This window comes from Macaca mulatta, chromosome 10 (assembly GCF_049350105.2).
Source record: "Macaca mulatta isolate MMU2019108-1 chromosome 10, T2T-MMU8v2.0, whole genome shotgun sequence".
Taxonomy (NCBI): Eukaryota; Metazoa; Chordata; class Mammalia; order Primates; family Cercopithecidae; genus Macaca; species Macaca mulatta.
Genome location: NC_133415.1, coordinates 90,251,863 through 90,265,483, shown reverse-complemented (window position 1 = coordinate 90,265,483; position 13,621 = coordinate 90,251,863). Strand labels below are relative to the sequence as shown.

Genomic DNA, 13,621 nt, shown 5'->3' with positions numbered 1-13,621 from the left:
GCATCCAGGCAAAGAGGAAAAGAGACAGAAATTAGCAACAGTGAGACAGAAAGACACATAGAGAAAGAAAAGGAAAATCAACCAGGCGCAGTGACTCACGCCTATAATCGCTACACTTTGGGAGGCCGAGGGGGCAGATCACCTGAGCCCAGGAGCTCAAGACCAGTCTGGGCAACTAGCAAGACCCCGTCTCTACACACACACACACACACACACACACACACACACACACAATTAGCCAGGGTATGAGGGCGCGCACCTGTGGTTCCAGCTACTCGGGAGGCTGAGGCAGGAGAATGGCTTGAGCCCAGGAGGTGGAGGTTGCAGTGAGCCACTGCACTCCAGCCTGGGGACAGAACAAGACTCCATCTCAAAAAAAGGGAGGGAGGGAGGGGAAAGGGAAATAAAAGAAAAGGAAAGAGAAAGAAAGAAAAAAGCAAGGAAGGTGGGGTGTGGGATTTTTAAAACTTACATATTAGGTACAACGTACGCTACTCGGATGACGAGTATACTACAAAATTCACCCGTATATAATTTATCCATGTAACCAAAAACCACTTGTAACCCCAAAAGCTATTGAAATTTTTAAAACTTAAAAAAGAAGAAACAGGAAATTGATGTAAGGCCAGAGAGGGCTGAAGAGGCACTGACAGACAAGAGAGAGGAAGACAGAGAAACGCTCAGACGGACAACGAACAGGAGAGAGGCCCCGCCGTGGCGGGTCCCGCCTGTGCCGGCGCGGGGGGTTGGGGTTGGACCCTGCCACGCCGCGCATGCGCACTCCTGACCTGCCGCGGCAGCACGGGCGAGAGTTTTGTCCCCGGCGTGCTCGCACGTGGCCCTGCGCCCCCGGGCACACGTGGGTCCCGCCGGGAGTGGCCAGCGCTGCGGGTGGGAGCCCAAGCTCACACGGGTCCACACGGGCACGCATGCTGTCACCACCCACATCCACGTGAACCCAGCTGCACACCTCGGTGCCCACACACCCCAGGAGCCCACAGGCTCGTGAACTCCGTGGATCTGTGTTCACACAGTACACACACAGCCAGAGCAAGCGGACCGGCTCACCTCATCCCATTAATGCCCAAGCACACACATCTGGGACACATCTCCATGAGCCCAGGCTCACAGACCACCTAGACAGCTGCTCACACACAAACATCCAAACACCATGTCTGCGAACAGAGCCCACGCACATACTCCCATGAACAGAAAGGCACACGCATCCAGGTACGCTCCCACCAGCAAGCAGAGAACACCTGCCACAACCTCACATCCAGATCATCTCTACTCGCGAGACACGCACACCCACACACACACCCCTGTGATCTCCAGATGCCACCCTGACCCGGACACTATGATTTGTTGAAATTCGTTTTTAATTAAGCAATGTTGCAGCCAGAGTTGACTCCGGTGTACAGAGTTGACTCCGGTGTACAGGTGTGTGATCTGATGTATATTTGTGTAAAATAAATGTGTTCGTATAGACAGTTGCAAATCAACCTTCAAGACTGCGTGCTTTGGTGGTGGGGAAGGAGGGAGGAGGAGAAGGGTCTTTGGGTGTTTCTTCAGCATTTTCAGGACTTTTGTGGATCAATCCAGCACCCCTGCCCTGCACTCCTAGGAAACACGTGAAGAGCACACACAGTGGCATTCTTGTCGTGTATTTGTGATCTCCTATAGGCAGGCCTGACAGCCCCACCCACTCCCCAGTGTCACTGCTACCATCCACCACGGACATTTGAGTCCTGAACTTGTCATGCTCGGGGAAGTCCTGTGATGTGCCTTGTCCTTCTCCCAGGTGCTCACCCCCAAACACAGGTGCAGATGTGCACAAACAGCCACATTCTGCCGTAGCTGTCTCCAGTCTGATCATGTCACCCCTGCCTTGGCCTGAAGCCCTCCAGCTACTAGTACTGCCCAAAGACCCCTCGAGGGGCAGTTTGTTCTCGCATATTCCGCCCCATCTCGCTCTCCAGCACACAGTAGATGTTCAATAAACTGTTGATCAAATTCTGAGGTCTGCTTGTGTTTAATCAGACAATATGCAAAGTATTTACAACCAATTCTGGATACCCCCACCCCCCCATGTCTGGGCCTTGGAATTTGGGACCCCCAGACCCGGCCCAGAGCCAGGGGTCCCCCAGGCCTCTGCATAGTCATCTGAAATCTACAAAACACTGTTAAAAAAAAAAAAAAAAAAAAGGACAGTATTAAGACACCTTACACAAAGGGCCTTAGGCAGTTGGAGAGGGATTTGAGAACTCGCTGGGGTGAGTGAGCCCAGACTTGACTGGAATGGATGGGAGAAGACTTGGGTAATAAACATGTACGAAAGGAAAAGTTGAAATTTCATAGGCAGGCACTGCTTGACCTCCTTCCCCACTGGCAGGGCCTGGCTGGCTCAAGAACCCTTGGCAGTGGGAATGTTATTGCTATGACGAGGGGGCCATGGTGAAATGTACATGTTTGGGGGACGGAGCAGGGGGGGCATTTTTACATGTTAAATATGGACGCACATGGAGACACACACACATGCACACGCACACACACACAGGGACCCTTGGCAAGATGCCACAAACTGTCAGCTGCCCCTTTACACATGGGCACACTGAGGCCCAGGGAGAATCTACCACACACCCTAAGGCTGAACAGAGCCAGAGCCCAGTCTCCTGACGTCCCAGGGCTGGGCTCACCATGGATGTCCTGCCACAGGGCCTGGACTGGAGCTGAGCAGTTGCAGAGGCCATGGCCACATGTGGGGCAGACGCTGCAGCCCAGAGAGAAAGCAGGGGCCACCCATGGTTACACAGCCAGTCCTGGTGCATGGCAGTGGGTAACACGTCCTCTTTCACCCCTGCCTAGGCACTCTTTTCTCTCCTGATGAGTTAAAGGGTGCCAACTTGAGGAGAAGAACAGGGCCAGGAATTGAAATGCCACAGGACAAAGTACAGGGAAGGAGGCCAGGACCAGGGCCTCCTGGACTCTTGGCTCTTCTATGTCTGTTTGATTGCCTCCAGAGCCCCGGGGCTCACTCCCTTTCATGGCCAGCTGGCTCTGAAGGTCAAAAATCACCCACAAGCTGATTGAAGCCTCTCTCTCCACACTTGCACCTTTCACCCTGATTCCCAGCTCAGCCCCACATCTGCCTCCATGCTGTTCCCGACAGCTGGGCTGAGCGGGCAGCGGCAGTGGGAATCTGCCGTCTCGAATGCATCCTCAGACCCCTTGTCTCCTGGACTGTCCCAGTCTTTCCATGATTCCTCTGACGAACTGTTGGTTCCTGAGGAAGACAGAGGGAGCACCAGGTTCCAAGCCCACCTCCACTCTGAACTGCTCCGTGGCCTTGGGCATGTCACATCCCCTCTCTCGACTGCCTCCCCATGGGTGAAATGGGGGCAAGGAAGTGATGATCTCAAAGGGTCCATCAGGTCTAAGGAGGGCAGGGTTTGAGGGGGTACTCATCCCACCCACCCACCATCATCAGGTCAGGCGAGGCCTCGTGCTGCCCAGCCTGGGAGCAGCGGCAGAGGGTCTGTCTCGGCAGCCTCCGCCTACAGGTGTTTCCAGAACGGATGGCGAGGGGCAGGGTGGCAGGCAGGCAGGGCCAGGGCCCTCTTTGGAAAGGCTCTTTGGCCAGCTCTCGACATAGACCGGCGGTGGCACAGAAGTGGGGAAGGAGTTCAGTGAGTGGAGTAGGCTGAGGCTGGAAAAGGGCACCCTCAGCCCCGGACCCAGCCCTTCTCCCGGTTCTTCTTCCAGAGACCCACAGAGCTCCAGGAGGGAGTGCGGGGAGGAGCGTGCGGCTACAGCGGGAGCCGGACAGAGTCACTGTGCTGGTCTCGCACGCCTGCCGCCCTCTCGGGCCACCCTAGGTCCAGAAGCCCCTTCCATGCCACCAAAGAGGGAGGGGCCTCGCCCCTGACAATTCAGCCCCACAGAGAGAGGACCAACAGCAGGCAGGCAGAGCGAGGCAAGCCCCGAGACAGGGGCCACCCAGCCCAGAATCCAAGCCGAGAAGCCGGTCTGGGCCCGCCTGCACCTAGAGGTTCTCCCCGGGCTGGTACTGGGGCTCGGTGGACGTGAAGTAGTCCTCCAGGAAGGCCTGCAGGTACTCGAAGGTGGGCCGCTCCTCAGGCTCCTTCCGCCAGCACTGGCACATGAGGTCGTGCAGGGACTCGGGACACTCCGGTGGGCAGGGCATCCGGTAGCCCCGTTCCACCTGGTCCAGCACCTCGCGGTTCACCATCCCTGTGGGCAGAGCAAGGCATGGGGAGCCCGGCTCCAGTGAGGAAAGTGGGGTGGGGGAAGCTGATGGGGAGGACAGCGAGGGCTTCCTGCCTAGGACAGGTTGAGTGTGACCATAGGTAGGTCCTGTCCCCGAAGCTGAGAGCATGGACCATCGGGAGAGCCTAACATCAGATGCTCAACTTCTTTGTTGTACGGATGGGGAAACGGGCTCAGCAGGAGTCATGACTTGCCCAAGGCCACCAGGGCAGACGGGTATGGGGACTAGAGACGGGCCATGAGGACCTTCTTACCAGGGTAGGGCACCCGTCCCTTTGTGGTGAGCTCAGTCAGCAGGATCCCAAAGGACCACACGTCCGACTTGATGGTGAAGCGGCCATACAGGGCAGCTTCCGGAGCTGTCCACTTGATGGGGAATTTGGCACCTGCAGGAATGAGAAAGGTCGGGGCAGCTCTGACCTCCTGTCACAACCACTCTGGTAGATAAGCACCATGAGGAATGACAGATGAGGAAACAGACTCGGAGCGGGACGTGACCTGTCCCAGGCCAAGCGCAGCATACCACACAGTCCCTGCTCACCTTGCCGGGCCGTGTACTCATTGTCTTCGATGAGCCGAGCCAGCCCGAAGTCAGCCACTTTGCACACCAGGTTCTCTCCCACCAGGATGTTGGCTGCACGAAGATCCCGGTGGACGTAGTTCATCCGCTCCACGTATGCCATGCCTGAGGCGATCTGCAGGTGGAACCGCGGGAGCCCGGCTCAGGTGCCACCCATGCCCTCCCAGGGCCACATAGCACCCCGGGGCTGGAAAGCCAACCACCCCTTCCCCACCCTCCCCACACTTCTTCAGGCAAGTGAGGTCAGTTCACAGTAAATGCTGTTGGCATCGAAAGCAGGAGCAGTGCTCTGCGGGAATAGGGAGCACAGGGCAGAGGGTAGAGGGCAAAGGTCAAAGGGAGGCACAAGATTAGATGCAGCCAGGAAAGCGAGGTGACCATGGAAAGAGGCCCCAGCGGACCCAGACACAGATGAGTGCCAGGTCCTGCCTGCTGCCCAAGTCTCTCTGAGCCTGTTTTCTCATCCGTCCAGTGGGAATAACAGCCAATCCTCGTCACTCCCGGTCGTGATGAGGATTAAATGAAAAAAAACACTTGTTGAGCACTGCCTGCAGCCAGCGCGAACACATGTCTGCTGAGCGCTACATGACCTTTATACAGACGACAACTGAGGCCCGAGGTCCCACAGTAAGTCAGTGACCCCTGGTGCCCAGGTAAGGGCTTTCTGTTGCCCAGAATCACCACTCAGGGCATCTGTAAGCAGACCTGGTAAATACGTGCAGCAAGATCAATGAGTGTGGAGGCAATCAAGGTAGGCTTCTTGGAGGGGGCACTCAAGAGGCCAGAAATGGCTGCACCAGATGGGATTGGGTGCTTGAGGACCAAGGGTGTGGGGAGGCGGGAAGGGCTGACTCACCTGAGCAGCCATGTCCACCAGCTGAGGTAGCCGCAGGTACTTGCCCGTCTCCCCCTTGAGAAAGTCCAGCAAACTCCCTGGGCAGAGAGAGATCCAGCTCCAGCTCCTGCCCTGTCCCTCTGCCAGGATGCAGTGATTCCCAAAACCCGTCCTCCCAGGTGGCTGGCCTTGCTTTAACCAGCACAGCAAGGCCTCACTCAGTGCTTCTCACTCAAAAGGCAAGCAGGACGGGAAACAACCAGAAGTCCACCTCCAGGTGAACAGGTAAACTGTACTAATGCAGACAGCAGAGTCCTGCTCAGCGACAACAGGAACAAACCGCTGGGAGACACAACAGGGATGCATTTCAGGCCGAGCGTGGTGGCTCCTGCCTGCAATCCCAGCACTGTGGGAGGCCGAGGCGGGAAGATCACTTGAGCCCAGTAGTTTGAGACCAGCCTGAGCTACACAGTAAGACTCTGTCTGTACAAAAAATACCAAAAAAAAAAAAAAAAGTAGCTGGGCAGGGTGGTGTGCACCTGTAGTCCCAGCTACTTGAGAGGCTGAGATGGGAAGATCAATTAAGCCTGGGAGATCAAGGCTGCAGTGAGCTATGATCACACCACTGCACTCTAGCCTGGGCAACATAGCGAGACCTCATCTCAAAAAATAAAAAATTAAAATTAAAAAAGTAAAAAAAGGATGCATCCCAGATGTAAAAGATGTAATAAATTCTAGAATAAATAAAACAAATCTATAATGACAGAAAGCAGATCAGTGGGTGCATGGGTTTGGGGCTGGACGGTACTGTCTGCAAAGGGCACAAGGAACTTTCTGGGTGATGGAGATGTTACATAATTTCATTATGGTTAGGGGCACACAGTAAATCCACTTGTTAAAACTCACTGAACTGAACACTTAAAAGGGGTATATTTTATCATATGTAAACTATACCTTCAAAAAGTGGAATTTTGAAAACTAACTAATTAGTTTAAAAATTACTATGGCTCACACCTGTAATCCCAACACTTTGGGAGGTGGAGGTGGGAGGATTGCTTGAGCCCAAGAGTTCGAGACCAGCCTGGGCAACATAGTGTCCCATCTCTACAAAAAATAAAAAATTAGCTGGGCCTGGTGACACACACCTGTGGTCCCAGCTACTTGGGGGGCTGAGATGGGAGGATGGCTTGAGCCTGGAAGGTTGAGGCTGAAGTGAGCTACGACTGTACCACTGCACTCCGGCCCAGGAGACCCAGGATTTGGCTCTACCGCATTTCATCTTTGAAGATGCCCATTCTAGACATGAGGGGAAACGAGGCTCATGCCCCCTGCCCCTGCCCGGCCGCCCAGGCCTCACCCTTGCTCATGTACTCTGTGACGATGTAAATGGGCTCCTCCGAAACCACAGCATACAACTGCACCAGCTTCTCATGCCTCAGCTTCTTCATGACCTGGGCCTCCTGCAGGAAGGCCTCTGGAGACATCGTGCCAGGCTTCAGGGTTTTGATGGCCACCCTGGTGGTGCCGTTCCAGGTCCCTGTTGAGGAGGGATGCAGGCTGCCTCAGTGGAGCCCCTCAACTCCTACTGCACAGGGATCCAGGATCTGCTCGCCTGGGTGTTGGTGTCAGCTGTGGCCTCCACAGCCATGTGACAAACCCAGTCAAAGCCTGGGCCCTTTCTGAGCCTCAGTCTCCCCATCTGTACAATGGGTACAATGGCAGGGTGCTCCTCACAGGATTGTTACTAGGATTAAATGCTCAAGAACCAGTAGCTGTTGTCGGGACTGTGATTGATTGATTGATTGATTGATTGATTGATTTTTTGAGACAGAGTCTCGCTCTGTCGCCCAGGCTGGAGTGCAGTGGCACGAACTTGGCTCACTGCAAGCTCCGCCTCCCAGCTTCACACCATTCTCCTGTCTCAGCCTCCTGAATGGCTGGGACTATAGGCGCCTGCCACCACGCCCGGCTAATTTTTTTGTATTTTTAGTAGAGACGGGGTTTCACGGTGTTAGCCAGGATGGTCTCGAACCACCCGCCTTGGCCTCCCAAAGTGCTGGGATTACAGGCGTGAGCCACCGCGCCCAGCCTGGACTGTGATTATTAAGAATGTCCAGGCTGGGCGTGGTAGCTCACGCCTGTAATCCCAGCACTTTATGGAGTCGAGGCGTGTGGATCATTTGAGGTCAGGAGTTCAAGACCAGCCTGGCCAACATGGTGAAACCCTGTCTTCACTAAAAATACAAAAATTAGCCAGGCGGTAGTGGTGTGTGCCTGTAATACTGGGTACTTGGGAGGCTGAGGTAGGAGAATGGCTTGAGCCTGGAAGGTGGAGGGTGCAGTGAGCCGAAATCACGCCACTGCACTCCAGCCTGGGTGATAGAGTGAGAGCCTATCTATAAGTCCTTAAAAGCAGCTTATTAGCATGACAGATAGGGGACCAAGGTTCCAACTCAACCGGTGTCACTCCTGGGTTGGTCATGTTCCCTCTGGCAGGACTTTGAACGTGCCTCATGTGTTAGCATGCAATATGTACTGGTGGAGGCCAGGGGTGACGTGGAGCTGGCCCAAGGACTGCGGAGGCTGCTGCCAGAACAAGAGGTCACCTCTGGAGCCCACCCATCCCAAAAAGTGAGACACTGTCCTAAGCATGAGGGTTTGGGGGTCAGGCTGGCCAGAGCCTGACTCCCACCTTCACCTCCAGCCAGCAGAGAGACAATGGGAGAGTCAGTTCCCCTCTCTAAGCCTCAGTTATCTCATCTGGAAAATGGGGATTCCACAGTGTCTATTGGTGGAGCTGTTTGAGGACTGAATGAGATTTTAACCACTGGGCCAGCCCCACCGTGAGGGCTCAGTAAGTAATGCGGTTATCGTTTCACTACTATCTGCTTTTCTAACTGGGGGCTCTGGGGGAAGCTGTATTCTAGACCAGCATGTTTAATCCAGGTTCTTGTGCCAGCAGGACTCAAGGTTCCTTTGCTGTGTGACCTTGGGCCCATTCCTCCCAGTCACTGGGCCTCTCTCCGAGGGTTAGGGCTCAGGCCCACCTCTGTGGTCCTCCTGGCTCAAGCCATCTGCATGTGGCACTTCATGAGTCGACCTGGAGCACCCAGGGAGGAAGTGAGGCCCTTCCCAGGGTCATCACCACTCACCGAAGCCAGAAATGAGTTTTGCAGCCACCAGAATGGCTGACGCTGTGCATTCACCCAGGTTTCGCTCAAGTCCTCACTTTGTGGCTGTGCTCACACCCTGGCTTCTCACCCCTCTCCCCTCTCACCAGCTCAAAGCCCACGCCTCCCCCTTCCAGACGGCCTGACCTCCAGCCTCCAGGCCTCTGTCCCTGCAGTGCCTTCCACCCAGGAGGCCTCTCTGCTGTCCTCCATCAGGACTCTGGAGGGTGGAGAGTGGAGGCAGTGGGACTGAGCGGAGATGCGGCTCAGATGAAACCACCTTGAAAACAGCACACCGTGATCCCCGCTAGCACCATGGGCTTACGGGCTTACAAGTGCTGTCCCACCTCCACCCTGGCCTCTGGTCCCTCTGTGTGAGCAGAAAGCAACCGGTGGACAAGGGGCCTGGGTTTTGTCAGGGCTGCACGGTTCTTATGCTTTGCTGTTTCTCCAGGGTTAGACAGGAAATCACTAACAGGCTCAGACCATGCCAGAACTAAGCTTCCCAGCACCTCCTCCCACGAGCCAGGCTTCTCTCTCCATGGCTAACAGCTGGTGTGTGGACAATGCACTGGGCCAGGGCCTCCACAGCCTCCCATAGGTCCCACTGTCACCAGCCCCATTCATAGTCAGGAAGACTGAGACTCCGAGTGAGGCCACCGGGCCCAGCCTACACAGCAGGTCTGTGCAATGCCCAGCCCTGTGCGGATCTTGGAATCAGGTGCTATGGTTTACACGGTCTGGGGCACAGCACTTGGGGGGCCACATCCCAACTCGGTGCCAGCCACCGCTGGGGGGCTCCAGATTTACAACAGGGCCCCGTCGTCCAGCAGAGGCAGCTAAAGGCAAAGGGACCAACAGAGCCCAGAGCTGCCACACGGGGTGGGGGATGGATGCCTCTCCCGAGGGCAGGGGCCAGGCCTTACCCATCCACACCTCGCCAAAGCAGCCCTGGCCCAGCTTGACCTCCAGCCGCAGCGACTCCCGAGGGATCTCCCAGGCATCCTTGGCGAGGCCCTGAGTCTGAGGCTTGGATGTGGGGCACACAGTGGTGAGGCGGTGGCACAGGCCATCGGCGTGTTCTGAGGAGGAGGCAAGAGGAGCAGTTAGGGGGGGCTTCTGCCCTGGGGCCTCCCTGCCCCTCAGTGTGTGTCACCCTACATGCCAGATGCACGCAGATTTCAGGAGACACCCAGGGCACCCTCAAAGCCAGGCATCTACATCTATGTGCACACAGTCCCACCCCCACACAGGCCCACAATGCTTTATGCATCTGCTGAGTCAGTCATTCAGCAGACAGTAGGGGGTGCCAGGGACCCTGCGGGGAACAAGTCCAGGGAATCTACCCTCAGGAACTCGGAGTCCAGGGAGGAGCCTCAATTCCCTAATCACCTCCCAGGACCACAGACATGAATGTGACTGGAGGAGAGCTGTTCGCGCAACAGCAGGAGGGTCCTGGGAGGCTTCCTGGAGGAAGCAGCAACTGAGCTTGGATGTGCAGGAGGGTGAGGGGTTAAGCAGGGAAGAGCCCTCCAGGCAGGGGCACAGCCAGAGCAAAGGCTCTGAGGAAAGAATAGCTGCAGGGCTGAAGAAGCAGAGGCAAAAGGAGCTGCAGGGAGCAGGTGGGGAAGGGCGGCACCAGGCGGAGGTGGGGAGGCAGCTGGGATTAGACCACTCGGGGGCTGGTGGGGGTCTTTATCCCAAGATTCCAAGACAGCCCCTGGAGAGTTCTGATCTGAGGGAACGGGGTTCAGCATGAGCCACACAGCGGTGGCCAAAGAGACAAGAGCATGGTGGGTGATCCCAGAGGAAGTCAGGAGGCCGAGCTGAGAGGAGGAGGAGACTTGGGGTGGGAAGTGGACGAACACCTGCACACAGAGGCCACGCGTGCCACAGACACATGGGCACACAGGCACCCATAGGCACCCACAGGCCCCGACACTGCAGTCAGCTCCAGACGCCCAGGTGGGTGGGCTACAGCACTGCGCCCACGCCCGAGCCCTCACCCAGCACGCAAGCCCCGCGAGCTCCCTCTGCCGCTCTCTCCGTCTCTGCTGCAATCGATCTGGCCGCCCCCTCCTCCTCTCCCAGCAACCGGTTCAGACCGGTCCTAGGGCTACATAGACAAACGACACCAGCCTCCGTCCCCTCCCTTCCAGCTCACTCTTGGGCTCCTCAGGGCAGCCCCCTCCATACCAGCCAGCTGCAGAGCAGGAGCAGGGAGAGACGGGGACTGGGAGGAGCGGGTCGGGGGAAAGAAGAGGAAGAAGAAGGAGACGGAGGAAAGTAGGGAAAACGGAGGAGAGAGGAAGGGAAGGGGGAGGGAGAAAGTGGGGAGGGGAGCAGGAAACCTGGCATCACAGGATAACAGAAGACCCCACCCTTCTAGGCTCCAAAGCCCCTCCCCAGGGTCTGCAGCTGAGGCTCTGCCCCCCCCGCCCTCCGAGGCTGGCTCACTGGAGTAGTAGGCCACCAGCTGCTGCAGGCTGTTGAACTGGGTGCGGGAGGTGATGTAGAAGCCGCCGCTGTCCAGCTTGCGGATCTTGTAGTGCTTCACGTTGAGGCCCTTGGCGTTGTCGAAGTCGGACACTGAGAGGCAGTAGGCACCTGCGGGGCACAGAGGGGAGCCGTGACCGCCACGCCCTCTCTCCCGCAGGCCGCAGCACTCAGCGCTGCTCTGGACACCGTTCTGTGCCTGCCTGACATTGGAGGGAAGGGAGGCCCAGGCGGGGCCCCCGGCCCACCCTGTCTCTCAACAGCCAGCCCCGGGGCAGCCACAGAGGTAGGGCCAAGGGACCCAAGAGACACTTGATTGGAACGTCCTGCCACGCACCCTTGGCCCCAGCAAGACCCCCATATCTCAGGTGGGCATCCTAGCTATGGAACTTGGAGGGGTTGCTGGCTCTCTCTGGGCCTCAGTTTCCTCCTCTGCACAATGCGGGTGCTCCCAGGGCTGCTGGGGAGATTCCATGCCACCACATATAAAAGGGCCAGGCACACAGTAGGCACTCAATAACTGTTTGCTGGGAGCCTGTGAGTGGCTCCCTGTTGCTGTGTGGCCCTGGCCTAACTGCTTTCCCTCTCTGGATCGGCTCACGGGGGCACTGTCCGTGTCCCCCCCCCACCTCCTTTCTGAAGACAGGCCCAGGGTCAGGCGGGAGGGGGTGGTTGGCAGAGGCTGGCTGTCGTGGGCAGGAGACCACTGGCTGGGTGTGGCCTGAAGGCTGCCTGGGTCAAGCAGGGCCAGCCCTGGTGCCTCCCCTCTTTCTCTTGAGCCTAGAAAAGCTTTTGGCCAGAAAAGTTTCCTCCCATCCAGCAGGCCCAGGTAGCACCAGAGGCCAAGAGACGCCCAAATGGCATCAGGGAACAAGGCTGAGCCCTGGAGGCAAGGGCAGAGGCTCCAGCGGCCAGGAACCACCTTCCCAGGAGCCTGGCCAGGCAGTGCATAGGCATGGGGGAAGCCCAGCCCTCCTAGCCCACAGACCTCCCCTTTGCAATCTTCAGGAGGAGGTTATGATCCCAGCGTACAGAAGAAATGAGGTCCAGAGAGGTGAGTGGCCAGCCTGGGGTCACCCGGCAAGCCAGAGACAGGGCTGGGGCTCAAACCCACACCCGAGGACTCAAAACCTGCCTTGGGCGACCGTGATTTTCTACGGACGGCCTGGCTGGTGCATGTGGAAGCCACAGGCCTGAGACTGAAGCCAACCCTGGCCATATGTGCATACACATACAGGCATGCCCGTGCCCAGTGGCCACATGCTCATACAGGTACACGCTCCCCAGGCCCTCGGGCACCAGACAAACCACAACAGTCCATTCCCACACAGCGACACACAGACAATTCCACCCCACATGCACACACACACACACGCCCAGACGTACACACAGCATGCACACCCGCACACGGCCGCACAACTGTACGTAAATGCACGGCTCGACATGGATGCTCTGCTCCCCATCTCCCGCTGAGCCCCAGGCCCACAGGAAGCAGCCCAGCTTGGTTGCCATGGTGATGGGCGCCTGCAACCCACTCTCAGAGGGGCTGGAGAGAAAGGGGATGGTCTTCATTCTCTGGCTCAGGGGAGGGACATGAGAGGGGCAGGGATCAGGACTGCGGTTGGGGGAGGGCAAAGCCAGCCTCCAGAATCCAGTGCAGCCCAGGGACCCCTGGGGAAGGGGAAGAAGCAGGGCTCTTTGTAGCAGCACCTACCCTGGGAACAAGCCTGTTACTGTGTGACACTCAGAAAAACCTCCAGACAACCTATGCCCATCTTTCATTTGAGAAAACTGAGGCCAGAGAGGCTAAGCCTCATCTTTCTCTGGACATCTGGCCACCGCAGGTTACTCAGCGTTCCTCAAATGCACCTCCCTGACTTTGATCCTGCCGTTACCTCCACCTGGAAGGCTCTTCCCTCCCTACTCCACAAACCAAACTCCTGCTCATTCCTCAACACTCAGCTCAAACCACTCACAGAAGACTCAGTATCCATTGGCCAACGAGAGTGCTCGTACCTTTTGTGGTCTCACTTTCTCGCACGAGGAAGGTCCCTCTCGGGTTCTCCGCATTGAGCAGTAACCGCTCTGACTCCCGTCTGGTGATCTTGCCAAAATACCACCTGGGAGTGGGAGGACGGAGGATGTTGCTGACTGTCCGGGCTTCTGCCCACTCATAGCACTTCTCCCTGGATATGGCTGGGGCGCTGGGCAGCCAGACCTCCCACCCCAGCCCAGGAGAGGTGCTCTGCACCG

The 13,621-nt window shown here is 57.1% G+C and overlaps 1 protein-coding gene across 1 annotated transcript in view; it reads right to left on the bottom strand.

Moving 5' to 3' along the window:
• Nucleotides 1–2,025: 2,025 nt before the first annotated feature.
• SRC (SRC proto-oncogene, non-receptor tyrosine kinase) overlaps nt 2,026–13,621 on the bottom strand; it is a gene marked incomplete at its 5' end in the record, with an annotated part of 38,130 nt that continues 26,534 nt past the window's right edge. Inside the window, 8 exon segments of the mRNA NM_001261334.1 lie at nt 2,026–4,251; nt 4,542–4,673; nt 4,829–4,982; nt 5,724–5,800; nt 7,060–7,239; nt 9,799–9,954; nt 11,330–11,479; nt 13,385–13,488. Coding sequence (NP_001248263.1) covers nt 4,043–4,251; nt 4,542–4,673; nt 4,829–4,982; nt 5,724–5,800; nt 7,060–7,239; nt 9,799–9,954; nt 11,330–11,479; nt 13,385–13,488 — 1,162 coding nt within the window. The 3' untranslated portion in view covers nt 2,026–4,042.